This window comes from Genypterus blacodes, unplaced genomic scaffold, assembly GCF_046128005.1.
Source record: "Genypterus blacodes isolate CSIRO-AG114 ecotype Tasmania unplaced genomic scaffold, CSIRO-AGI_Gbla_v1 ptg000017l_1, whole genome shotgun sequence".
NCBI lineage: Eukaryota > Metazoa > Chordata > Actinopteri > Ophidiiformes > Ophidiidae > Genypterus > Genypterus blacodes.
Genome location: NW_027466831.1, coordinates 4,376,493 through 4,403,743, shown reverse-complemented (window position 1 = coordinate 4,403,743; position 27,251 = coordinate 4,376,493). Strand labels below are relative to the sequence as shown.

General features: G+C 42.9%; 1 protein-coding gene across 1 annotated transcript; it reads right to left on the bottom strand.

The window, feature by feature from the left end:
- Window positions 1-337: 337 nt before the first annotated feature.
- Window positions 338-25,861, bottom strand: uba7 (ubiquitin-like modifier activating enzyme 7). The gene is made up of 24 exons (XM_076141256.1): window positions 25,696-25,861; window positions 25,438-25,606; window positions 25,038-25,172; window positions 24,832-24,938; window positions 24,663-24,753; window positions 24,420-24,552; window positions 24,172-24,269; window positions 23,955-24,098; window positions 23,713-23,877; window positions 23,524-23,634; window positions 23,340-23,420; window positions 22,843-22,998; window positions 22,150-22,315; window positions 21,839-22,035; window positions 21,652-21,716; window positions 20,322-20,532; window positions 18,525-18,599; window positions 17,394-17,595; window positions 17,199-17,290; window positions 15,081-15,173; window positions 14,349-14,540; window positions 2,928-3,029; window positions 2,026-2,117; window positions 338-1,124 (listed from the first exon to the last, which is right to left on the bottom strand). The coding sequence occupies exons 1-24, from the start codon at window positions 25,740-25,742 to the stop codon at window positions 992-994; spliced, it is 3,057 nt and encodes a 1,018-aa protein (XP_075997371.1). The 5' UTR covers window positions 25,743-25,861; the 3' UTR covers window positions 338-991.
- Between the last annotated feature and the right edge of the window lie 1,390 nt (window positions 25,862-27,251).

Sequence of the window (27,251 nt, the reverse complement as noted above, 5' to 3'; positions counted from 1 at the left end):
CCTTTATGTGTCACAACTTTTTGTCACCAATGCAGGAATATGTGTCATTTCCTGAGAGCAGTCATTCTTTGGCTGTGTGATTCATCCACATTACAATTCACTAGTTACGAAAACACCACATAGACAAATCTGTGTAACATGAGAGTAGAGATAAGTTCAATTCAACGCGATTTCCCCCCTGATATGAATATGAAGTTTGGCCCGTGGACGGCACAGTGAAGCATGTGCTGTACACGCTGGAACAGAACTCATTAAAACACTCTGTCACGACTTGTTTCTCCATATTTCTGAGAGGGAACTGAAGTGTGTTTCAGTGAAGTACGCAAAGATAACATAGTTCCTTGTTGAAACGGTTATTTTATTGTTATATTACAGGCTGCACCCTGCACCAAACTCCCAAGCAAAGAAAAGCCACGGTTGCTCTGATTGTAGCGCCCTTTGAGGATTTTAACTGATTATGAGCGACCAAAGAAAGCAAAGAAAAATCACAAGTCTACTCTAATGAAAGTCTTTTGATGTGGAGGTTGAGGTTGAAACTGATAATGTGGTCGGTCCCTTGGGAAAAATGCATTAAAGCCAGTTGAGGACAGATGAAGGCCACGTTGATAAAAGGAGCAGTACAATTTAGACAAGACAGCTGTTTGAAAGCACTGTGCCTACTCTGCCAGGGGCCTGTTCTCTTCTTCATCACACTCTGCCTGACCTGGATTAGCCCCAGAAACTAGCCTAGCTCCAGCTCATCTGATCTCATAGGCCTTCTTAGCCTTTTTAGAGTACCTTCTCCAACAACTAATAACAAATAAGAGTTAGAATCTGACAAAAGGAGCATTTGTGAGTGATTGTGCTCATTCTGTCCTATGCGATCAAGCTGAGGGCAGATGACTACAACATATTTGACAGCATATGACATGGAGTTATTCAAATATCAATCAATTTGTAAAATCAGGTTGTTTCTCTGCGACGTGTTGGTCCGGGATCGTCTGCTTTGTCGTCACCACAGCAGGTACCTGATGGGTGGGACTCTCTCACATTCGCCATCCTCAACAAACAAGGGCGTCATCTCCAACATCTGCTTGTCAGGGGGGATCTCAGCCTTGGTTGCCAAGCGCACCACATCAGAAACTCTGCAAAAAAAATGACATAACCACATATTGTTTACATTTATATTTGGCATTTATAGAGAACAAGTGACACAAAAATCAGTATTAAGTTGGTGAGGTTGGAACAAAGGAATACTGTATGTCCCCCCCCCCCCCCCCCCCCCCCTCCGCTAGTGCAGGCCCAATACAGGAAGCTGGGTCAGGGTACGGCTGCACAGGATGTGACTCCTGGACAGGGCGTTTATCATGTAGGGTCGCTGATCCGCATGGCCGACACTCGTGTTACACATACGGTTTTATCTAACCACAACACTGACAGGAGACGTTTGTGTCGAAAACTAGCAAGATAGACACAATCGCTGCCAAGATAAACCCCGAAGGCCTCACCACGACGAGTTAGAGAGAAAAGTCTGTCCCTTCACCTGTTAAATCGCCGTTAAGTTGATCCTGATTTATAAGCGGCTTGTTGTGGAATCTAAATGTCCCCCGAGGGTCCATGTTCTGCTCTTACTAAGGACTTTGACTGATGAGGATAGTTCATATCACGAGTCAACCCAGTCATTTCAAACAACCCCGGGCTTCTGAAGCGTCTCTTTAATTTACTGTGGCTCTAACAGGTCCAAACACTGACTTCTGATGCAGAAAAAGGTTAAAGTAATTGAAATATTTAACTCTTGTCCTCAACAAACAGTTGGAAACCTGAGAGCAGAAGCCCAAAGTCTCAGTCATCAGTGTGCAGTGATGCATGCGAGTGTGTGAACAGACTCTCTCCTCACCAGCGCAGAGGAAACACCTCATCCTGCCATTAGACTCTCTAAACAAACACACAGAGGCTGCTTACTCTGATTGTTTGTATGTGTTTGTGTGTGTGCCGTGTGCGACCATACACACCAAAGAGAATATGAAATCGTATCTTTTTTGTTACCTCTTTTGAAGCCTTTCCTTGTGATCACGTCCAGCATCGTATAAGAGAGAAGGCCCAGAATAGAGACAGCAGACCTCCAGGTTGTATTCTTCCTGCACAGACACACAATATGATCATTCAGTTGGAAGACAGTATAACAGAGATATGTGGAGTACATGCAGCCACAGACATACTTTGTAATTGTCTACTAAGTGTAAGATATAAAAAAATAACAGCGAAGAAATGCTCAATGATTGCATTTGTGTCATTGGCATCACTTGCATAGACATAGACAATGAAGAAGCTGAAGCTCTGAGGATGACCTGTGTCCCCAAATGACCCCAGCAGGGTCAGGAAGCCATGCAGCATCTCCACAAACAAACTAGGTGATCCTGGAGGGTCAAAGGTTAAACAAAAGCTGGAGCAAACAAGAACACTTCCCAAACACATGTCCCCCTAACCAATCTGAATCAACACATCAAACTTGTACGCAACAAAGGAATGTGCATGTAATAAATAAATGTAGATATTGAGCTTAGTTAGTTGAGTTAGTGTTTATTGTGTTTTTAACTTTGATAGTGTGAGATGGAAACTCTACTTGCGCTCTACACAGGCATGTATTTAACTCAGCAAACACAGAAACCTGAGGTCGGCTATACAATCATCCACATTACACACTAAATTGTGGCTGTAAGGACTCAAGTTTGATGTATGTTTAAGATAAATGTAGATGTAAAGGAGTATTTACCCAGGGAATTGAATTGAATGTGTGAGTGTGAAGTGGTCAGGCGCTTCTAACAATGGTCACTGTGTGCACTAGAGGAAGGTGAACAAGTTTGAGGTGAAAACTCTTGCGTTGTGCCCTCAGTAGCTCTCTGTGTGTGTGTGTGTGCTTCCTTGCTGAGTGGAGACTGAGGTTCTACCTTCATATACTGGATCAGCTCCCCCAAGGTCATTTCCTGCTGACCGCCACGTCTGCCCTCCACATGGAAGGCATCCCACTCTGTGTATTCCTTTCCTGCGACCTGCCGATAGACACATTGCACACATGTCACACACAGACAGAGACACAAAGCTGAAAGATGAAGAAGTACCAAGGGGGTACTTGCTGTGAGATGGGCAGGAACTCTTTAGTTCCATAACAACAGTCATGACCACTTACAAAACAGACCCAATGCATTTTTCATCACTTTGTTAGGAAGCAGCTGAGAGCGATCAGCCGCCGCCGCCCTGCGAGCTGAAGCACAGGCCCAAACACAAGCAGCAAGAAGGTCAAGAAGGTGCTTCCTTCTGCTGCAGTATGAACGACGGGACTCTCCCTCTTTTATCCAGCATCTATATTCATTTTGCAAAAATTCTCCTTACAGAAAAATAATCTAAACAAAACAAATCCATGTAGCGGTCATTTGGAGGCAGGTCAGGACTTAAGACAGAAGGTGAAAAATGAAAAATGTGGCTAATAAAACCTGCAACTGTGTGGATATAAATGATTTGCTCTGGGCTGTGAAATAACAACATCGGAATTTTTCCACACACTTTGCCAGAATTTATATCTAATAGCTGCAGTTGCAAATGAGTAAGAGACATTTTCCCCCAGTGCTTCCTGTGATGATTGGAGTCCACTGTGAATCTTTGTGTTAGGCAAAAACCTCCGACTAAGAGAGGGAGGGAGTGCAAACACACACTGATGCCCATAATACTTATAGATATTACCTATAGATATGTACGCATTCATGTCTCTTTCTGCTGAATCCCCTCAGATCTCACCAGATCCAGATTTTGGGACTCATCTGTGTCTCCTGCAGCTGGATAAATGCTGGGAGTGTTGAAGTATCACACAACATCATGTGTTTATCATAAACATCATACTCCATCCGCTAAAGGAGACACATCACCTGAGCATAAAGGAGTCGTGATTCCTTACGCAGGGAAAATAGGTCAAAATATGTCATACTCCTTCCTCTGCACTGTCTACTGAAAGGAGTTGTGAAGATCAAATCTTGGCTTGAGATGCGAATACCAAAACTCCGGCTGAACCTGGGTCCAATTATCTCTGCTTCAGCAACCAAGGGGAACATTTTGACTGCCCCACTCTACTCCCACCACCACTTTAGGGTCTGTGGCTATGGAGACACGCTCGAGGCAGACTTCTCCTCAAGTCTGACGGGGTGTCTCGCGTCCTTTTGTCCCCCTTCCTGCAAACAAAGCCAGTTTTGTCTGCGTGATGCAGGCCTTACTCCTGGCCATGTTTGCTTGTTTTATGTTTGCATGGGCTGAATTATCAGTGGAGGCTTTCATAATTCCATTGGCAGAACAGATTTTGAAATACAAAAAGAGCATTATATGAAATAATCTAGCAAACAGAAACGTTTACACAAAGCCATTGTTTGGCTCTAAACGGACCCCCTTCAGTCCCATGCCAGTGTTTCTCATTAGGTCATTTGCGTGTAGATGCAGGTTTTACACAATGTGAACCAGGCGAGCTATTTTTACTCCCTCCCCTCCCTTCCTCTCTCATACAGTATCTGTCGCACGGCTCCAACAGGAGCCTGAAGCCAATCAAAGACCCCATCAGTCCACATGGCGTCCAGGGTGACGTAACCCCTTCACCGCTATGGGAGAGCAGAAAAAAAACGCTGGAACCGAGATGGGAGCTGGAAACAATTACAAACGTTTTCAAGTTTCCCACATTTACATCTATTTTCCTTTCCAAAATAAAACCTAAAAACATTCTAGCATATCAACATTGAGGCAAATAAGAGGCGTGACTCCAATGAACTCACTCAAATCTATTAGAGCGCTGACTTTACAACCATTAACGAATCATTACAGCGTCACTGCAGTCCGGCTTATTAATGTCAGGCGAGGTTATGTTGAGGTTAGAGTGTAGAATTACCTTCTGACAAGTCACCTGCTCAATTCCTTGTGTTGACAACAAGAGCAATTGAACAATCCCCACCGAGCGGCCTTCATGCCCAATCACAGCTGCACACAATCAGCCCGGCCTTGTGGTTTCAGTGTCCGTGCTCGGTTGAGATTGCGCAATTAGCTCATGCAGAAAGCACGAAAAAGAACCGTTGGACGTAAACACGCGGGAGACGTCATGTGTTCTACAAGCTGTTGTGGATAATGGCTTCTTTTTTTTATTGGCTGATAAGCTTAACTGTGCTTTGTTGCAGTCCTTCGCAGGGATCCAGAGTTCTGTTGGTACCTGGGAATTTTTGAGAGAATCTGTGTCGTGCTAGACTTGAAAGGACCGAGACAAACAGCCACTCTGCTGGTCCGACTGAAATAAAGCTACAATGGCGGCCACACAAGTTTATATTCTGTCTACTCTGTTGTTGGAGCTCAGCCAAAAGTCTCATCTGTTGTCCACATATCACAGCGTGTGCATGTGTATGAACGCAGCCCTGAACTTCCTCTAAATCACTACCCAGCCGGTTTGCCAACACGATAAAGGAACTTTAATGACATTTTAAAGTTTTCCTCTGCTTGTCATGCTTTATGTTTGCAGTTTTTGCAGCTAAATCTTAGGTCGTGATTTAAAATCTTCTTTTCTTTTATGTTAGAAGTACAAACAAGACAGAGGTAATTCATTTCATTTTTTCTTTTTCTGTCTGTCCCTGTTCACCCTTTGTACTGTGGGCTGAAATAACAGAAAAACTATGACCAATTTAGGCATGATGTGATTAAAAAATGTGTTTCTCCATGGGGCCTGAACCCCCACACACACATCTGCATGAGCAGCCAACTCATACTTCCTCTTGTTGACAGGAAACTGGCAGGTCAGAGTCGTGTCCCCCCCCCCCCCCCCCTGCTCTTCCTGCCCTTCCAGGAAATAAAATAAAATAAGTAAATAAATAATGCAGAACACGTGTGATTTTCCAAGAGTTCCCTTATACGCAACATTACCTGTGTGCCTGTGATGGAAATACAGAGGAACAGATAAATAAGTACATGACGTAGCTGAACTTTTAATCGAGATGCAAACATAGTTTTTGCAAAAGTACTTTTACTAGTGTGGCACATTCAAGAGACCTTACTAGGGCAGCTCGCACCGCACGTGATGGACAACAAGCTCTCTGACAAGGATAACAAGGACGACTGATTGATGCAAGCCAAAAATAGAAGGCTGAGGCTGCAGATATAAATGTTAACTGACACACAGGACATTCAGGGGCCATGGGAATGCAGCAGAGCCAGAGGAAGTTCAGCCTCTTAGTCCAGTGAACCTGGCAGATAAGGAGGCAGAATGACTCCCAGTCTAGCAGTCTCGCTTGCCATTTTGCACAACTTGCTGCATCTAAAGTAAAATCGTGATATAAGTTGCGAAGTGGCTCTTTGAGACAATGGAGCACTTTTGGAGACAGGAAGCTGGGCTCCGTTGGCAGAGGCCTCCTCGCTGCAGTACGCCACAAGAAATGGCCATGTCACACTCCTGCCACAGTTCCATTATCTGGCCACAACGCTGACAGTGGGAACATTTTTACAGCCCTCTGCGGCTGAAGGGCTGTTTCTTCAAAGGCAAACGTTTTCCTCTGGAGGGCTTCAAAGTGAGCTATAAGGGAGGCACATGGTGTGTCTGTGTGGTCTCTATGCTCATATTTTCAGCATCTATGTCTTTATGTGGACAATCAGAGAACTTTTCACTAAGATCTCCTGTTCTGGTTTAGTCCTAGACTATGTCAACAAAAGTCAAATGGCCTTAATTGACTTTCGAACCAATGTAAAGCAGATAAATGCAGTATTTACAGTATTCTACATGTAGGCGTGCTTCGTTCACAGCAGCTGTCACTTTAAAATCAGCAATGTCACACTATGTAAGAGTTTAGAATAACATTCATGGAATCAAAAATTATCTTCAATTGAAACTTGTTTCAGGAAATCCTCTTTATCTTTCAACTAGATGTTGACAATGGAGGAGAATAATCAGGTTCCTCTTTTCTCTGCTGGCTGCATCATTCTCATATTTAAATACTTCCACACACGTCAGAGCCAGTAGTCACGTCAGTCATGTTTCCAATGATCAAGTGGTCAGAAAGGTCACCAGACTGCAATTGGAACTTGAGGTAATCTCTACGTTTCTCTGTAATAATTTGTGCAGTAAAGCATTTCTGAGAAGAGCATTCACAGTAAATGAACCTATGCTGGATGGAAAAATGACTGGAACTGTGTTTGCATGTTTGTCTTTGCTTGTGGTTTCACTGAATAGCACTTTGACATGGAGTGACAGCACTGTCATGTAAAATGGTCCCTTTGTCTTAAAGGGAGTGTCATCTGCTACCTGATCACTATTGATCCTCATTGTCTGTGGGCTGTTATAAGGAGACAGATGGCTTTCCCCAAAACCCTCCGCCTCCAACCGCTCAATCCAGCCCACTGCACTTATCAGACAGGACAGACACTACCTATGCAAGGCAACGCCAAGAACTGAAAATGCAGAAAAAGTCACAATTAGTTAGTATTATTGTAGTCCAGGTTGAAGGAGGAACCGTAAAGGGAGTAGCAGCCACTTTTCAGGAGAGTGTTGAGTTTGACACACAGCCTCAAAGCACTTCATTGCTTCTGAATGACTTCCATTGACGTGTAAAACAGCAAACAGAATCTCAAAGTGATTGTCTTTCAAATGAGAAGATAACAGCACTCCACCTGACTAAAATGACCCGGGGCAGGAGGATGAGTCAATAAAATGCTCCTTTTACAAATGGGACACTGACACGTTGGAGCCTGTAGAGACACTCAAAGAGCAAATGGCGGTGACAGACTTTCAGGCATAGAGGAATGAATTGACAACAAATAGCGCCAGAGTGATGTACAGCATATACAGTTTATAACAGCAGTCACAGCAAAGACCTTGGATTGCGTAATCATAGATGGTGTTACTGCTGTTTGTTTATTTGGAAGATTACTCAAACATTTGGCACAGATTTTGACTTAATTTGGTGCAGGCCTTCAAGTAGGCAAGGCTAAGGGAAGAAGCCATTAAATGTTGGCGCTTATAAAATTAAAGGTTTTTTTAAATTGTAAAATAAAATAGTAATTTCCCAATGTTATTATCGATCAATTTCTTCAAAAGCAACACAGCAAACTTAATGAAACAGCAGCAGTGTATTCATCCCATACAAGCACAGCAGTAGACTGAATAAAAAAACCTAATTAAAAAATATTGTTGCCATTGTTATGATGATTATTAGTAGTAATGGTAGTATATATTTAAGACCCCACACTCTTGGGTTACATGGTGTTGAATGATGTAACTCATCCATGTGGCTTATTGATTTCTGTAGTTCAGTACAATGTTCAATATTTGTAAACAGTATTATGTTGCAAACAGACATAATACATCCTCTGACTGGTCGTATATTGACTCAGTGACATGAAACGTTGTGCGAGCAAAGTGTGAAGAGAGTCGGTCAGGTGGGGAAATGCATGCAGAGGCTTACTCAATATAACACATGCCTGAGCAAATTTACTTGCAGTTACATAAACCGTGTGTGTTTTAACAAGCATGTAAATGTGGAGAGAGAGATGTCAAATCATGCACAGTGTGTACAGGCCCACACACTCCTGAGTAGAGGTTTCATCAGCCAAAATAACTGAAACTGTTGTGCGTATGAGAGTAGAGTCTTTAAGGAAGTCAACAACTAGTTTAACAAGACTACCACTACTACTACTACTATGGGCTATAAGCTACTACATATCTCTCAAAATATATTGGGACTGAGTCTCTGGAATCAAACACGCCAGTTCATGCATGCAACATCTCAGCTTGAGGTCACATCATTAATTTGTTGGTGAACCACAAAACCAACACAGGATCCGATGGAAGCTCTTATTAGGACCTCCTGCAGTTTACGGACATAAACAAGCTGCTCCACTTCCTTTATGAGTGCATTATGTGGCATTTAAGACCAGTAAAAACCTAGTTTATGTCTATTTCCATTACATATCGAAGACATTAATGTCACCAGTGAGGTGGAATGATTTCAGCTACAGTGCATCTATATTACATTGTTATCTTTGGATGTCATGGGCGACATGAGACATTGTTGTATACAGTGACCTAAGCTGGGGATCTTTGTGTGGATATACGAGGTAACATTTTCTCTTTATGTTTATAGAAAAGAGAGAAATAATGCAAAAGGGAAAGAAAGTAAATGAGTGAACTGGTAAATTCATGACTTCAGGAACAGCCTATAATTGAAAAGCTAATGTTAATAATGTCAAAGCTGCTGTGTGTCTCCTGCCAGCATTGGTACTTTAATGAGAGAATAATGAGAGAGGAGGACAGAGGCTCTAATAATTTCCACATGCTGCTCCCACAGTGTCTAACAGGCATGAGGAGGAGAGCGAGGGGCATAATGTGAGCAAAACACGGAATATGAAGTTGTGCTCAGATGCTTCAGTCGGGGTGAATTTTGAGCCTTGAGTTTGAGAGCCTCTTCCTACCAGCAACACAACACATGAGCAAGCTGCTTAAAAGTAAATCTCATCCAGAAACTTTGGGAGTAAACTAAGTATTAAGTGAATTCATTTTCTTGCTTATATTTTATCTTACAAAGTAAAACAGCCTCTGAAATGCACAGTGGTATTATTGAAGTTAAGGACATAAATGGGAAGAGAGTGATGGGGAACTAAAGAACTGACATAATGGCACAATGCACTCTGGACCGACAGATGACTTAACAACGCAAGACCAACTGCACAATAGCAGCAACAACAAAAAGTGAAAAACAACAGAAGGCACATGCCGTCTGTGTTGATCACAGATTACTCATTATCCCCTGAGCGCTATTCATGTCGGGGTCTTAAGTTACAATCTCCACAATGCCGCTCCACGCTGGAGCTCCCTTAGGAGAAGCGAAGGCCTTGGATCATGTTCCCCCTGTTTCTCACTGGCACAGTCCAAGGAGGCCAGCGCAGATTTAACCACATGTGAGGCAAATCTCACCCTTTGTTGTTGTCCTCTTTCTCTCCTTTAGCCAATCCCTGTTATTTGTGCGGCAGATGTGTGACCTTCAATTACAAAAGTGCTCAAATCGCAAATGGAGTAGGTGCAGGTTTTTCCTCTCTGCATGTAAATCAACATGCAGTTTCCATGGATAGAATGACGGCCCAACAAAGGTGCTAACTTGCTTCTTTCTCACATCACAATACACATTAACACATTAAGATATTAAGCAGGAAGCTTGTCTCTGAGCTGTGAATGCAAATGTCTTAGGGGCAGATTTTGAACACAAAACCCCTGTGTGTTCTTGTGTATTCTTCAGTAAGATCGCAAAGTGTGTGCTGAGAAATCTGGTTTCAATACATTGCTTCCTGCGAAGGCCGGAGATCGCCAGGCGTTTCTGCAGGCCATTAACAAAGCAACAGTGTGAGCGCTGACCTTGGCTTCTTTAGGATCACGCGCCTTCCTCCAACTATACTAATTCAATTAGGGAGAAAACAAGAGACTGAGAGGGCAAAGCGAGCAAGAGGAGCAGCGAGGGAGCATGAAAGGGCACAAAGTTCAGCCCACGGCGTGAAGGCAGTGAGCAGGCAAGCAGAGACACAGAACACAACCAGCAGGCAGCCTGGCAGGGTAGAGACCATCAGGTAGAGGAGCAGAGGAATGGCCACGTTGCTGAGGGGCCTTTAGGACAGATATATTGAATGACTTAATACCCAGCCGACTCACACACACTCCTGACCTGGGGTGCCTTTGGTTTTTAATGAGACTGGAGCTCAGTTACAGCTGCAGTTGCACGGCACTCATTAATCTTTGTTCTTAAGAACTTTCATAGCTGTAGTCTCTGCAACAAAGAGATGCTCTTGGTATTATGTTCAGGTCACCTTAGGCCACTTACACATTAGCTTGAACATGGTAGTTTGGTTTATTGTTTTCCTTCAAAACAATAATGGAAACAATGCATCTAAAAGCAGAAATTCAGATTCATTTATGCAACTTTGTTTGATGAAATGGAAACGTACAAGAACTACATTGTACAGGATGTAGAGTAAGTGTGCCGTACATATCCTCAGCGGGTGGAGTCTTCTCATACATTACACAACATACAGTTATATATATATATTTAGATGGTACCTTACTCCAAATTTGTCTTAATTCAAGTACAGATCATCTGAATATAGTGTACATGTAAGCAACCCTTTTCTACAAACCCTGTACAGATTTTTATCTTTGAATGCCGGCCGCTGCTGCTCCTCCTTCAGTGGCCTGTGCCTTGGCCCAAACTGGGAAGCGTAAACACAGGGAGGAAAACGATACGAAGATTTGTGCAGCATTGAGCAGACAAGGACGGACTCCAGTTTGTTTACATATTTCTGCCTCCGTACAGAGGAAAACAACAGCAGGGGAGAGCCAGGGGAACTTCCTATTTTGGGAAACAGCTGCTTTAAAGCAACAATTTATGGAAAAGAAGGCTAGAATAGTGGGAGGAGGAGCAGCAATTGACTTTAGTTATAGAGTAAAATAGTCATGCATGAGCACAGAGGAATGGTACACAAAATCCACAAGACAAAACTTTCTTCTTGATCACGACAATCATCTCATTTGGGTTTCTGAGCTCTTCTGAAGTTGGGCTGTTTCAGTCCTGCTGATGTACAACGATGGCCAACCACCTGGTTATGGTCCCCAGTTATGGTGAAAACAGATTCCACTTTGATGAACAGTGGGTGGGCCACCAGTACCACCAATGAGATCTTAGTGTTGTTATTTGATATTAATGAAGTGGGACTGATCTCCCGAGGGTTCAAGTCATTGCCAAAGTAATCTGAGCTCTTGATACTGCATGTCTGATCAGTGAAATTTAACAGCTGCACGTCTGCAGTTGCTTGAAAAGCTGCCTAATAAAACCCTCCTCTAATCTTCAAGATTTAGCTTCTCGGGCATAGATAAGTGCATCAGAGGATATTAATAGGTACGCTGCTTTAGGTTTCTGCTCCTAAATATAGTCGTAAAGTTTTGGACTTCTGTTTAAATGTCTGGGTTTAAATTTCAGTGAAGTGAAAAAAGATCCTTTTCCTGTATCATAATGCGCTGTGATGTATCAAGAATCATACAAAACTTCTTGTAGTTCTTCAACATTATGTTCTGCCTGTGTTTATCTACGGCTCTATCCTAGTGAGATAATGTCTAGACCGCATGTCAAACACGGGAGACCTTTGGAGCATTAGAGACGATGAACTGGGATGAAGCTTTCATGCTTTGAAATATCAGTCAGTAGAAAAACCTGTGATGTTTGACACTTGTATGGATTATGATTATACTTCAACTGTCATGCTATTTGTAAGACTGCAGTTATACAATATAAATTCTACTAAATACAATAAAACATTTAACTGATGCTGATTTGTTACTCCCACTATCATCTCTTTTCTCTGTGATGTGTTTCTAGACTCAGTATGAAGTTGGCAAGCAAGCTACCACTATATTTGTTGCTGTTGAGGCAAAAATGTAAAGTAATAATGTCAAACAACATGACTTATTTTTCATCAGTTTCTGAGATGAAGTGAAACCAGGTGAGGAAATGTGTTGCAATGTACAAGTCTGAGTAGATTGACTTACAAACAAATAATCTGAGTGAGCTGACAATTATTGCTGGTTTCAATCATAAATGACCTTTGAAAAGGTATTCATTACATAAACCTCCTTTGGAGTAGAATCCAAGTTTTGACATGCACGCAAATGTACCGACAGGGTGCAGACTTCACCAGCTGGCTATTTACAAGACGTTTGGAAAAAGACGAGGCCTCCAAGTCTGTCCAAGTCCTACCTTTTCTAGAAGGCATCACGTACGAATGTAAGCTAATCATGAAGACGAAAGACTGGAATATTTTCTTTGGCGGAGATATTAGTGTCTCCCACTCAACTGGCTGGATGTATTTGGCAGCTTACATCTTCTCCCCCCTCCCTCCCTCCCTCCCTCCGGGCGCGTAACTGCACATGTTTTCCTCATTAATGGTACCGACCAATATTCCGCTCTCTAAGATTTCCTCCTCACCCCATCAGTGCCCACTCACAGAGCCTCAGCCCAGCTTTTTCAAACATCTGGTGGCCTCCTGCGTCTTGCCTTCACTCCTCAGCTCAGTGTATTCAAGCTTAAACGCTGAGGCTGCAAGAAACGAAGCCCTGCAGAAAGAAGTCGGGTTTGCGAAATCGAATCAAATCGAATATTTCTCAATCTTTCTGACCACAAATATTCAACGCTTGCATATGCTGTATCCTCAGGCTGTTAGAGTGTCAGTTGGTAGACACTGGGTGGTTCACACATTCCGTGCTGCATTACATGTTTGGGCCATTGAGTTTGAGAAAATAAATGAAATAAAAGTCTCGCAAACACTTAATTGACCAAATAACGTGCTGTGTAAAAGTTTACACACTGCAGCTTTATAGCACACTGAGGTCTTTGTGAGTACGGATGAGTGCACTACGGCTGTTTTGTGGGAATGCCGGGAGCTTCAGCGCGGAGCAGGAAGTCACAGCTGCCTCTGCTTTCATAGTGCCTGTAATGCAGCTGTAGCATTTTTGTGTGTAACCATAGCTGAAACCAGACCCATTCTGTATCAGCGCCCACTGTCGCTGCACACTCACGTTCCAGAGCACAGGGTCACCCCACTGCCTGACCCCTGGTGACCCTTGTCTGTGACAGGTTCAATACCCTGTGAGAGGAAACTGGCAAGGGCAGCTCCAATATCTGCCATCAAGGGAGCAAAATGATTTCATGTGGTTTGCTGTAACGCCTGACCTTGAATGTGGCCCCACTAGCGTCTTGTCTTTCAATTCTGGTTGGTAGCCATTATGTGTTTGTGTTTTAAAGCTTGGTCAATACCATAATATTAGGTACCACAAACCTGGTTTAATCTCAAAAAGTGAGTGTGGGCCTCGTCACAACGGGAGTCTGTTTTCAGAAAATCAAGTCTTTGCTTTCTCCTTTGAATCATATTTGCCTTTGCTCTGGATTCGTTTAATTTATGAAAACACAGCGTATGTATGCATTTACCCAGTGCCCTATGCTGCAGAAGCTTGAGGATTATACTGAGCACGCTAAAGACCAAGCATATTTATCCAAGAGATTGACAATTTCACAGGGGTCTCTTACTTTGAGAGCACTTATTCATGATTTACTGTTTTCCAGAGAGGAAGGACATAAACCTACAGAGGAAAGAACAGCTGTATCCCCACAGCAGACACGCTTAAATAACACGTACATACAGTGAGCGTCTGTCAGGCTCTATACAGCGCCGTACATTATATGACGAGCCGCTCCATAGATCTCATCTGTTCACTTGACACAATCGCTGAGTGTTGCTAAAAATGGCTGTCGGTGCATAGAGCTGTTACTCACAGTGAAGCGCTCGGGCTTGCACGGCTGGCACATGACAAAGTACTGGACTGCCAGGTTGAAACAGGCCGAGCGGTAAGAGTTGATCTTCTTATGGCCCTGCATGATCTTATACAGCTCCAGGCACATCAGGCCTGCCACTGCAGCCGTTGTGGTCGCTATGGCTGGGATGATCCTCCCGACAATGCGCTTGCTCTGTAATGAAGACACAGGAAAGGAATGTAAGGTGTCGCAGGCTTGTGTAGCAGATATGATTTCCCTTATCACTGTGGGTGACCCATATGACAGAGGGGTTAAATGGAAACTAAGCTTGCAATTATTGACAAACAAGATGCAACATGTGGGGCAAATCTTGGTGCGATCACCCAGGGGCAACCCTCTTTGCCTCCCTTACTTCAGCGCTGACCATCCCCCACCCTCTATCTGTCTTGGCTGTCTGTCTGCAGTGGCCCTCGGTACAAGGCCTGGCTCAGGTGTCACCTCTCAGGCGACAGGTAAAGTGCCGTGATTAGTTTTGCTCCAGGAACAATAGGTAAGCAGGCTGCTTCTGTGGCTTTAGGGCAGGTGTGTTCAGCACCAACTAAAAACTTTACCCTGAGGGAGGAGGAGGAGGAGGAGGAGGAGGATGAAGAGATCGGCACCATTTTCTTGTTTTCACTTATTCATACCACCTTCTTCTCTTTTCTTACATGAAATGAAGTGATAATAGATCATAAAGATAATAAAAATGTTGACCTGATGCCGGTCGGCTGCTGGGATGTCGTAGTTTTCCGCCCTGAGGTTGGAAGCAGCAACTATGTAGTCCATGTGGAAGTTACTGTCATCATCCTGTACCAGGTGGAATACAACCATTAATTTATTTATAAAGCATAAACCTTTATGTCCTGTATAATGTCTAATTCACTTCATTATAAAAGGTTTGACAGTGAACTGTGTGTGACTCTGAGGCCAGATCAGTGCGTAAGTCTCTGCTGTTGTGTCACTTCAATCACTCTAATATGTGACTTGTTCACCCCATTAGAATGCAGAGACAATCAAATTTCATCTGTGATGGACACGACCAGTGAGGTCATTCTTGTGCTGCTGCGGCTCTACAAAGGCAGCGAAGGCGGCGATCACTCAGGGATGGCTTTAGGGGCAGTGAGGTAGCTCCAAGCTGGCAATCCGATGCCTCTGAAACCCACCTACACACATTCCATCCATCCACAGCATGACCTGGGCACGTAGGGATAAAAACGAGGAGAAGGGGGAGCGCGGCAGTTTGGGGTGCTCGTTCTTGTTCAAGATGACACTTGATATTCACCTGAGTTACCTCACACGCCTTTATTACCTGTCCTCCTGAGTCACAGAATTCTTTAGAACCTCATCCAGGCTGCCTAAAAGTCTTTTGGACTCTTTTCACTTCTGCAGCTCTAATAAATGCGTCATTTTCTGGCTGGCTCATACAGGAGCTCTCTATTAAGTCATGGGCCCGGTGCCTGGGTAAACAGTTTTTATCCATCCACCAGAGGGCTCAGCTCTTGCCATAACACAACCAATCACATTCTAGCTTCTGCTTCTTTTCCCTGCTTCCACGTCAAAGACTTCAAAGAGGACTTCAACTCAATACCCACAACCTCCACAAGCAAAAAAGGACCAGATTGCTTACAGATGAATTGAATTGACTCCTGACAAAGTCCTACCTCGAGCTTTCACAGAAATCTCCTGTGCTTCTGATCCAATATAGACCAAATTGCTGGTAGTGTTTGCTTATGAGGGCCCGGCTGAGACCTTTCTTAGCATGTTGCCCCAATATTTTCTTTCTGCGCTGGAGTTTCCTTCCTTCCTTTCCATCCATGACACATGCATGTATAATTAACACTACTCATTGTAAAGCCTCTACCAAGGCTGGAACTTGATGGATAAACTGAAGTGGAGACATTTCCTGTCTATTCAGATTGTCCAGAATATTTCATATTTTTGTAAACCCCTACAAAGTTAGTCATTGAGTTCTGTATTATTTAAATTTCTACAAAAAGAGGTGTATTCATGAGTGAAGGCAAAAAGAAAGGGGCTGCTACAATGCAGGCGTAACACTGAACTTGAGCTGTGAAGAAAGAGCTGTGGATAGTCAAATAGCTCGGCCGCACTGCTGTGGTTCTCTCCGGGTGTGGATGGTTGGACTTAAGATACACACACGCTACACATAACTGGCTTGGAAATGGAATGATTGACCTTTAGCTAAAATCCACTTCACACCCACTTTAAGACGTCAACAATGCTCTAAATATGCTTTAAAACTCCAGACAGATGGTGATAAATTGTTGAGACGTGGTGTGAAAGAGTGGGAGGAGAGACTGTGTGAAAGTGATGGGATGCACAATGGAGTGTCACTTCAAACACATGACAGTATGCAAATCACACACTGGAAACAAGCTCAGCTGTTGAGTGTGTGCTAATGCTGTTCTCAGATCTTGAAACAGTGCTTGGGAAAGGAAAAGGACATTTGGAGATTTTTGGATCATTATACTTTTTAGGTGGCTAAACTGTCTGATTTAAGAATAACTCTATTCTATTCACAACTGTGCTCTAAATGCTTTTTCTTTTTAAACACACGTGAAGCTTTAAAACATGTGTCTCAGCTCAAAGACATTATGACGAAACCACAGAATACAGACAAGCTTTGTTTGACATATCTATTGGGTTGGGGGGAAAGCACCGATTAGGGTCACTGAAGATCCAAAAAAGGGAATTTCAAAAAAAGAAACACAGCCTCCATAGATTTGAGTGTGATTCCCCGCTAAGGCCCAGCCGCCGTGCTGTCTGTGGGTTCTGCCCTGTGTGTGCAGGGATGTCACGGCACACTTGCCTTACCTTCTCAAACTCTATGGGGTGCATCTGCATGGCTGAGTTATTCTGCGAGAGTGAGGACAAGTTGTCTATCAGCTCCTCTAGTCTGGCTTTTTCTGGTGGCAGAAAGACAGAGAATTTGTAAATGAAAAACCTAAAAAATGATGAAAAAATGAAGGATATAAGGTGACAGCGCCAACTAAAAGCTGAAAAACTCACCGGCATCTTCAGTTTTCTTTTTCTTATTCTCCTCCATCTCCTTGTCAGTGAGATGAATCTTCACAGAGGACTTGGGTGTGAAAGAAGGGACATGAACGTCCTCTAAGATTCTCCTGACAGCAGCGTGGTCTCTGGTCCCCTCTACTCCATAGATTTGTCCGTAAAGATTAGCTGCTGCCGACACATACTCAATATGTGTCCTCTACAACACAACATCAGAATATGAAATGTGAATCATGTCTAAACAGTTTATATACTTGGGTTATTGTTTTACAACTTAATGGCCGACAAGGGTTTTAGAAATACTATCAGCTTTTCTAGTTCTGTACAAAAAACTCATTATGCATTCGGTCAGCATACTGAACTTCCCTAGACATTTCAAAGTGCAGTAGAGAGTGTGTGTGTAATGTGTGTGATGTGCTGCCATGTTTGAAGTCCTGAAATGTTTTATTGTATCATATTTTGCATTTAAAGACCTTATCAAAGTCTTCTATGTGTCACGTGGAGTATAACAGTGAAAAATGAGTAGTCTCTGCCGAATCCCGGGATTGAACCAGGTAACGACCGTCTGTTTACAATATGATTCACGTTGGTTTCTCAGATTGCTTTCAAATTGTCATGAATTGAAAATAAAGTTAAATTTTGCTTCCATTCCACTTCCAAATAGAGGGTTTAACTGTAGCACATAATGTTAGATTAAATTAAGAGCGAAGCCCACAGATGGCTGAATTTTTGGACCCTGGCATATGTGGTTTTTAAATCAAAGGCAAAAATGGACCCGGGCCATATTTCACACTGGTATCATTGCACCTTTAAGGCCTCCTGATTACTGTCATTGCTATCTAAATGTCTGTATTGTTCCCCCTTGTCAGACTACATAGAAAAGTGAATGGGTTTGGAGGATGTGAATGTATATGGGTCAGTAAAGTGTTGCTGACAGCTCAGATAACCATCCAGTATATGGCCACAGTGAGGAAGAGCCACTATCAGACCAGATAAAGATGGAATGTGAGCAGTCACCATCAAATACTGCAGCATTATATTCATCCCTCTCCTCTGCTTGAGCGTCCATGCTGGGATTACTACTTTGTGAGACAGATAGACAGCTTCGCCACAACAGAAGCTACTCACATTGTTTGGGTCAAAGGTCAGCGGGTGAGGACATCTCTTGGATCCAGACCAGAAGGACAGACCTGAGCTGGTCTTCTGAGGAGATGCCAGAGAAAGCCCCGTTACCACAGTAATGACATTTAATTCCATAGGAGGAACACTAAACATTGATCTTACCTCCTGTCACATGATCAATACATTGACTAAAAAAGTATACCTCAGCCCTTTTATCATTTAACACAGCAGGAGGCGTGCAGCATTCCCATGGGACAGTGAGGCTAATATTGTTATCAGGTGTGTGTTGACTCCACAATTTGTATGTCTGATAAAGGAACAAAAGGACTAAGAGCTTTGATGTTGCCAAATGGTCCATATGCTGCGACAAGACAGAGAGAGTCTCCTACTGGTGCTGCTGCTCAACCTCCCTCTTCACTGCAGGGGGGCTTTCTGCAGCAGCCAAAAGGACTCCACGGAATTCTGCCTCTAAACATCAGCCTTCTGTTAGAGTTACAGGAAGGACTTTGCATCTTTGTCTTGTTCTTAAAACTGGGGCACCACCTAGTTACAAGAATTTAAATTCCAATTGATCGGGCTCAAGGCAGTTCATTTCATCTAAATGGGAAATCAAGAATGTGTAATTATCCTATTTGAGTCCCAGCAAATGTTTGCAACTTAACAACAAATCAGTAACAGGATAGTTTCAGCACTACTCATAATAATAATAATTATTCAAAAGGAAGTGAACAGACATCTTTGTATGTATCAACACATACTGTATATACAAACTGATTTGTTGTTTCTATGGTGTGACAGGTCATTGTAGCTACATGTGTACATATCTTAGTCACAAGGTTTCCATTGATTTGACTTGTTTGATTTGTTCACAAACAGATTTAGAGACTTGCGAGTGGACTTAGGATATGGAGGCACCGTTGATGTCTTTGGGTTCATAAACCGGGTCAAGGATTTATAGAGTTATATCTTTTTTTAATCTCACTTTTTTATCTTGATTTATCTCTGCTCTGGTCTAACCAAGTTTAGAGGTAGAAACAAACATGCAGTAACCATGCTCATGTAAATGTAGAGCACTCAAACACCCAAAGCTGTCAGCATTATGTCACATGTATGTTTGAGGCCATGCGTCATGCTGATGTATTAGTCTGTTTTGTCAGGTGCCTTGTGAAGGTTAACGTTATTATAGTTCCCCAAAGTCTGTGGTCGAAAATGTTTCCCTAACATGAAACCACACAGTAACTGTCTCTTCTGGCTGATCCGCTATGGATGGAAAATAAAGAAGGAACTAAAAATTCAAATGTTAACTGCAGCAGTATATCAGGAAGATTCATACAAAGAACAAAAGTCATCTTCCTCTTAGACAAACAGGGAAACATTCCATTCATCTAACTTCCCGAAATACATTTGAACGCAGACACGAATGTAATAAAAATAATTCCAACTCAAGGCAGCGTCTTAAACCTCACATATAGCAGGGATACATATAATCTGGATAGAAAGGGTCAGTTGCAGGATTGAGGGTTAATGAGGGTGTGTTTGGTTAGATACTGATCTGTGCCCCCTCTCCCCCCCTCCCCCCAGGTGTGACAGCGACATGTGACATCACTCTGTCTGCGTGCTTCACTAGATTACACACCCTCAGAGCCGCTCAGAGATCTTTATCAGCCGTAGCTTTCAGGGGTTCAGGTTTCAGACTGCATAGCGCTTTGTGAGCCTGGAGAAATATGCTGGATTACTGCATGAAGGCTTATTGAAAAGATAGATTGCCTGTTCTTTTTTGTTCTCCAGCCCGATCTCCTTTACCTTATCGGCAGGGAGACAGTGCAGGAGCTGCTGTATATCGTTGTTATAGAGCGTCTCCCACTTGCGACGTGCCCAGCTCACACAGTCGTCCCAGTTCGCTGGACTTTGCCCACCGGCTCCAATGTCCCTCAAGCTGCTCCACACACCCTCCAGAATCTCCAGGGCCTCTGCATCTCCGTGGCCCAGCGTCCGCTCTGTAAACCCTACATCCCTGAAGAAGAATTCCCTTAGATTAATATAGGCAAATTACCTAACAAATAGAGTGTAAATGTAAGGCTTACTGGGTAGGCAGAGACAGGATGAGGCTGGGTGGGCAGGATGATTCATCATCTAAAACTCCCTTGAAATAATATTGTATGTTCTCTGGGTTTGACCTCTATAAAAGCACATTTTTATATAACAGATTTTTATTTCCAGTCACAGCTGGCTGGCAGTTGTGGAAATTCAGCACTTCTTATTTGAATGATAGAGAATTTGAAGGGATTCCTCTGTGAAAACATTGAATTTCCCTTCAATGTATCATACAAGGAGGCGAATGACTAAAGTGGATTTTGGTCAGTTAGGGTGTAATGTTGGTAGTCAGTGGGGATTCCTTAACAGCTCACAGAAAGGGGAAGGAAGTGTTCAGGATACTTGTGGTGTTGCAGCGATGCAGCTCCACATGTCTGGCCAGCTTTTATTGTAATCATGTTTTCAGTCAACAACACAATGACTGAATCCTTTAACTTGTATACCTGCCTCATAAAAGTGCAAGTAAATACCATTTCGGCACAAGGTAAGGTTGCTTATTCTCTGAAAAAGACATAAGAAAGTGAGTCCTTCACCATTTTTTTCAGGGATTATGATAAACCTTACCAGAACAAACAAAGTATCTAGGAGACGAGGCTGGATTAGGACGGCACCAAAGGGACAGACACGGCTCAGAGAAAGTTTGGGTCTAAAAACCTGGCTCTTGATACATTATAAAGAGGTAAATCCTTTGTTGTTTGTGAAATACCACTTCTTCAGCAGTGATGTAAAGTTTGTTAGAGCTGTTTTGGTGGATGTATGACTGACAGACTGCATCCTTTACGACATCTTTACCTGGAGTTTACTGTTACTAGCCAACCACATTTTCCTCTTTATACAAAACAGTAATGAGCTTTAAACACTTCATTGGCTTTTTGCGGCCTTGGTGGAATGCTTTGCGGGAGAGCAGAGAAGCACTGTAAACAAAGCAAGTACTTAAGTGACTTCAGATTGTGCATGAAGGTTCTCTTTGTTGAAGGTAGTGCTCAATATGCAGAATCTGTCACGTGAGCATGAGTAAAACCAATGTATTATGTCTTACCTCAGGTGGAGATTCACATTTTCAGGAGTTTGTTTGAACAGTCCTTCAAACTGGTCCCTGGCCCACTAAAAGAATTATAATGAAGTCACTGGCGAGCAAACCCGATCCATCAAATTATTAAACCATTTCCACTTTTGCCCAAAAGGATATGAAAGCTCTAGATCTACATTAGGAGTCCACATCCTACCTGTAGAGTGTGCTCGATGCGATGAGGGAAGTTCTTGAGAGTGCACAGTGGGATGGCTTTACCAGAATCTGGATCGCCGGGTCCATATGAGGCGGTCAGGTGAGGGACCACCACCGCAGTGTGGCCCATGCTTCCCTGAGTCCCTCCATCCAGCAAGGGCCTCTGGTGCTGAATGCAGCGTCCATCCAGATAAACTCCTGGGCAGCAATTGAGGACCAATCAGAAGACGGTTTAAGTGTAATTTTTTATCAGTACAATATCCTACCTGAGGTTTGCATCTCAGGGTTGAGAAACGCGTGCAGGATACTCACTGGCTTCCACATTATCCAGAGCTGAAACAACTCCATCCAGACCCATGTAGAAGCTGTAATCATAGACTTTTTCACTGTCTGGGTCCAGACGGTTCTGGTGGGCAGTGATGTTGGTCTGTGGGTTCATCACTCTGACAGCCTCTGCTGCTACTTCTGATTTTGGTTTCTGTAGAGGCACAAAAGAGCATGAATGTTTGTCTAAGATGTGTGTGATGAAGATAATCCAATATTTATAATAAATCTAATGCACAGTAGAATTTTCAGAGCATTTTAAGATTTCAGAGCAGTCCCCAGCATTGGACTGGAGTAATCTATGAGTTATGTAAGTTGTTTAGAGTAACATAATTCACACAGGTTGTTACAGTTGTTGTTTACGTAGAGAGGACAGATGAACTGCCTGATATACTGATAAAATAAATAAATACAAATGAAAAAACAGTTCAAAATGATGGACCAAGGCAGCGATGTGTAATATGAGAGACGAAATCTGAGACGGCCTGAACAGATTCACCCCAACCTGCCCCATTAGCAAAGCCCTCTGACCTTTCCACTTAGGCAGGTCAAACAACAACCTGTGAGCTATAACAGCACGAGGGATACATGTGATTCATTTCAGTGATAATGTTCACAATTATTGTGGTTGGATTAGTGAAGGGAGAGATACTCTGTACTGTCCATTTATTAATTTCTCACCCCAATGTCTTGAGACCTGAACAGGAACTGCCGGTTTAAGTTGGATCTCTCTATGGAGTCCATGTCTGTCACAGTAATGTGGCCTCCTACTCCTCCACCCAGGCCAATGAGGGCAAAGTTCTTAAGCAGCTCGCATCCAATAGCTCCAGCTCCAACCTTCATGATGAGAAAGAATGTCAGAGTATGCATGTGAAGGTCGTTTAATTAAATGAGCAGTTGATTATAAATTTAACATTTTGACTTAAGAGAGAAACAATTATAGGGTCTAAACAGAACACAGAAATAGCAGCACTTTACCATTGCATTTACATAATATTATATTAAAATCTGGTGGACTACTGTTTGTTCATTTCAAGGCCTGTCAATCAACACACACACACACACACACACACACACACACACACACACACAGGCTGTTTTACAGCCCTGCACACACTGACAGGAAATGCCAATGCCGAGTGTGCTCCCTGCTGGACAAATGGTACAACTGCTCTCACCAGGAAATACTTGAGCCTCCCCAGGTTCTCTTGGAAAGCTGAGCCAAACACAGCGATCTGCCCATCATGCCTCGAGCGTTTCTGCCAGGCAGGAAACAGACATGATTGATTACTTGGTGTGTTCGTGGCAGATACGGCTGGAATTGTTTAAACGGAGTTCTCTGCTGCAGATGCCAAGTCTTACTGGTGCACAGGAGCTCTCAGCTACGTCATCTTCCTCCCCCTCCTCAGGTAGACACTCCAGTGCATCAAAATATAACCACTGCTGAAGAGGGGTAAATTTCCCGCTGCACGCCTGCAAGAACATAAGCGAGATAGAGTCAAAGTGCTGAACATATGAACACCACTGTTAGGTAAAAGCATTCAATCTCACCTTGATAACTTCCTGCGCAGCCACACCTCCTATGAAAGCATTGATAGGAGCCAAGTGGCCCCGGGCAGTGTAGGACAGCTTTCTAACCACAGCCTCGTCCAGCTGCTCCAGCTGACCAGCTGTGTTCAGCTCTCTCACTGTGGTGACTAGGGCATCTGCATCTGACTACACAGGATAAACAAGTAAAATAAGCTCATTCTGCATTATTAATGGAATATTGTTTAGAAAATATGTCCACTGACCTGAGATCTTATGTGAGGGAGCCTCTTTTTTTTCTTCACAAAGCTATGGAGGGCTTGAAAAGCCAAGTGCAGGGTATCATGTCTGGATGTCTTTCCATAATCAGTCCTTGTCAGTGGCTCAAATAAAGCTTCACCCAGCGGTTTCTGCAATTTATGTTGTATTCATACAGGTTCACAGTGCAAAAACGACTTATATAGAAATAATGTTGATACTTACAAATTTGAGAATAGAGGATTGCTTAGTCTCAACTGCAATGCCGCCTCGGTTATATGCCGAAAATCCTGAGGTGTCACAGATACTGAAGGAATACGGGCCTGGGGATGAAGGGTGAATATTGAGATTCAAATAGTGAGACTACAAAACTCTGACTGCTTATTGCAATAGAAAAGGATGAGTTACATGATGTATGTAGAGGAAAGAAGTTGTAGGAAATACATTGTAACCACATAAAAACAATACTAAACTGCAAACTATGATTTCCACAGGGCCGATGCTGTTAAGCTCTGTCATTCCCTGGACTTGTGAGAAGGACACCATGTAGCCATCTTTAAAGTTGTGCTGCTGGTAATCTGTGCAGGTCACCACTCCAGGATTCTCCTAAATGCATCACAATGTAGTCAGCTGTGATGCATTCCACTTTCACCTGTCCTATGATCATTACAAGGTGAACTTTTAAATATTACAGTTATAGTAACACAAGTCGTTACCTGGGTAATGTGCTCTATCAGTGCAGACACAGGCGGCTCTCCATCCTTGTCCAAGACCTTAAACTGATCCCCAAAGTCACAGAACAACTGACTGCAATGGAATTAGAGAAGTTTTAGCATCTGTTTTCAGTTTTGTATGAAGTGTATTATGTGTGCCTTGCTTACTTACCCACACAATCCTTTGGTATCTGCAACGATGAACTTGATTCCATTCAAATGGCAGAACTGACCCAAACGTTTCTGATCATCCAGTGAGGAGTCGGTCAGGACCACCACCTAGAGCCAGATGTTAAAGAGAAGTCAACTAAGCCGACATCTGCATTCTTCACCCAACACCTCTTCACAAAACCAGTAGAAGTGCCATCCTGAGTATACCTGAAATGGACGCAGCAGTTCCTCGTTCAGTGGTCCAGTGTGGGCCGACACAAGAACATGGGGGTTCAAGACTGATAGCTGAGGCAGGGAACATCTGGCACGGTTCTGACCCAGATGGGACTCCTTCAGGAAAAACTGGAAGGCGGAAGACGTTAAGAGTCTGGGAACTGTTTACTGTCGCTATAAGCTGTTTGAATTGATTATTTGGCTGGGTGGGTGGAGGTGGACATGATTAGTTAATAAAATTACACAGAACTTATTATGAGAGTTATTTATAATACATTTCATATTGGTAACTATTGTATTTCTAATAACTGAACAATGAAGCATAATTAAACTTCAGCATTAATTATGCTTGATTGCTGCAGGTGAGCAGATGAGGCAGGGGAGGAGTAGCTACCTGGGCGGACAGGTCGCTCCACTCTGCCGGCCTTTCATCCTGGACGGTGACAGACTTCACCCCGGACAGGATCACATTCTTGGCTATTTCCACTCCGAGACCCCTCATGCCTGCGATGAGGACGTTGGCCGCGGCCATCCTGTGCATGGCCTCATGACCCAGAACATACCTGCACAGGAGGAAGAACACACACACGGTCATAGGTGGACAAGGGGTCCGAAAACGTCAATAACTGATCGTGAAAGTGATCATACTCACAGCTGCCGAGAGTAAAATCCCTCGTCGATTTCACTGCTGTCTGACATGATGCAATCGAGGGTTCTACGCTTGGTATTTGTCGAAATTAAACGAATGCAGCTCACTATCCTGTATGAAGTGACAGTTAATGGCTAACAGAACGTCAGAGCGAAATGTTTGAGCAAAATTTCACTTTCGTTTATGTTGAAACTGGTAAGTACCTTTTGGCCGCTAGATGGCGACACAGTGCACTCTCTGGTTCACCCTCGGTTTTACTGTATCGTTTATAATGTATGTTGATGTAAGTATCTTTATCAAATTAGGTTATTACATTTGCACAATCCAATGCTTAACATATTAAATTAGGTGATACGATAGAAATGGAAGATTTCAATTTAAATATCTCACACAGGAGAACCACTGTCCACACTTGTCTAATGTTTTCATTTACAAACCTAATATTTCCATGGCGACACTAACAACATCCTCTATCACTGTGTGAGGAACAAAACATGTCATCGCCTAAAAACTCGACCAGAAGAAGATGTTGCATGTTGAGTTGTGACCAGTAGTTAGTCATCCTTGTTTATCCCTCCACAAGCAGAGGCAGCATTAGGCCCGGAAAAACCACTAAGTTCATTGTGGTGATGTGTTTAAGGAACAGACTAATTAAAAATAAGAGGAATCTAATCGTCATCCACATGATGTGTTAAATTACTCTAAGTCAATCTAACCCACAACCCTTCACATGCACTGTGGCACATTTAAAAAGGAAGTGATTTCAGGACATCAGAGTTCCTTGGAGACAGATATTGGTGTTAGACAGAAAATATATAAATGAAAGAATGAAGAATGAAATGTCTTTAGTAAGAGTTTTAAATTTAGTCCTTTGTTGGTGATTTCATTCAATAGTGTTTATCACTTTTCAATTTTGATTATTACCTCATAATATACATCATATCATCATCAATATAAATATATAAAGTTTGATATTGGAAGCCACCCCCACTTTCCAATGGCAGAAATGTAGACAGACAAACAATTATCCAAAAATGTTATCTCAGCAATGGGAATGAATAGGAGCATCCAGTTTGTTTAGTTACAATTCAAATGATTTTATGTTTAACATTGCTGATACCAGAGCTTCTCCTTGGACTGTTACAAGTGATCCAACGACAGAGGTGAAGATCAGGATGAAGGGTGTCTGCTGACAGTGTGATTGCTGTTTGGACCCACTGCTGCAGCCTTATTGAAAACAACCTGGCAGATGTCAGCAAGCTTTATGTTTTATAAGAAAAAAACAATATCAGGGTCGTCAGCCAGTAACTATGTCAAATAACATTCACCATAAGTACTGTATCTTTGTAACACGTGTGTGTTGGAGGGGTGAAAGCGTGAATAATGGAGTATTTTGTAACTGACTTTTCAAACAGTCTCTGATTCGTGGACTTTGGATTCACTGGTAGATATTTAACTTTCGTCTCTATTGCTTCAAATTCAAACACTTCCACCTGAGTATTAAATCAACGTATGCGTCTTAATTCCTCCATTGTTCAAATAGCGTTTGATCTATTCCT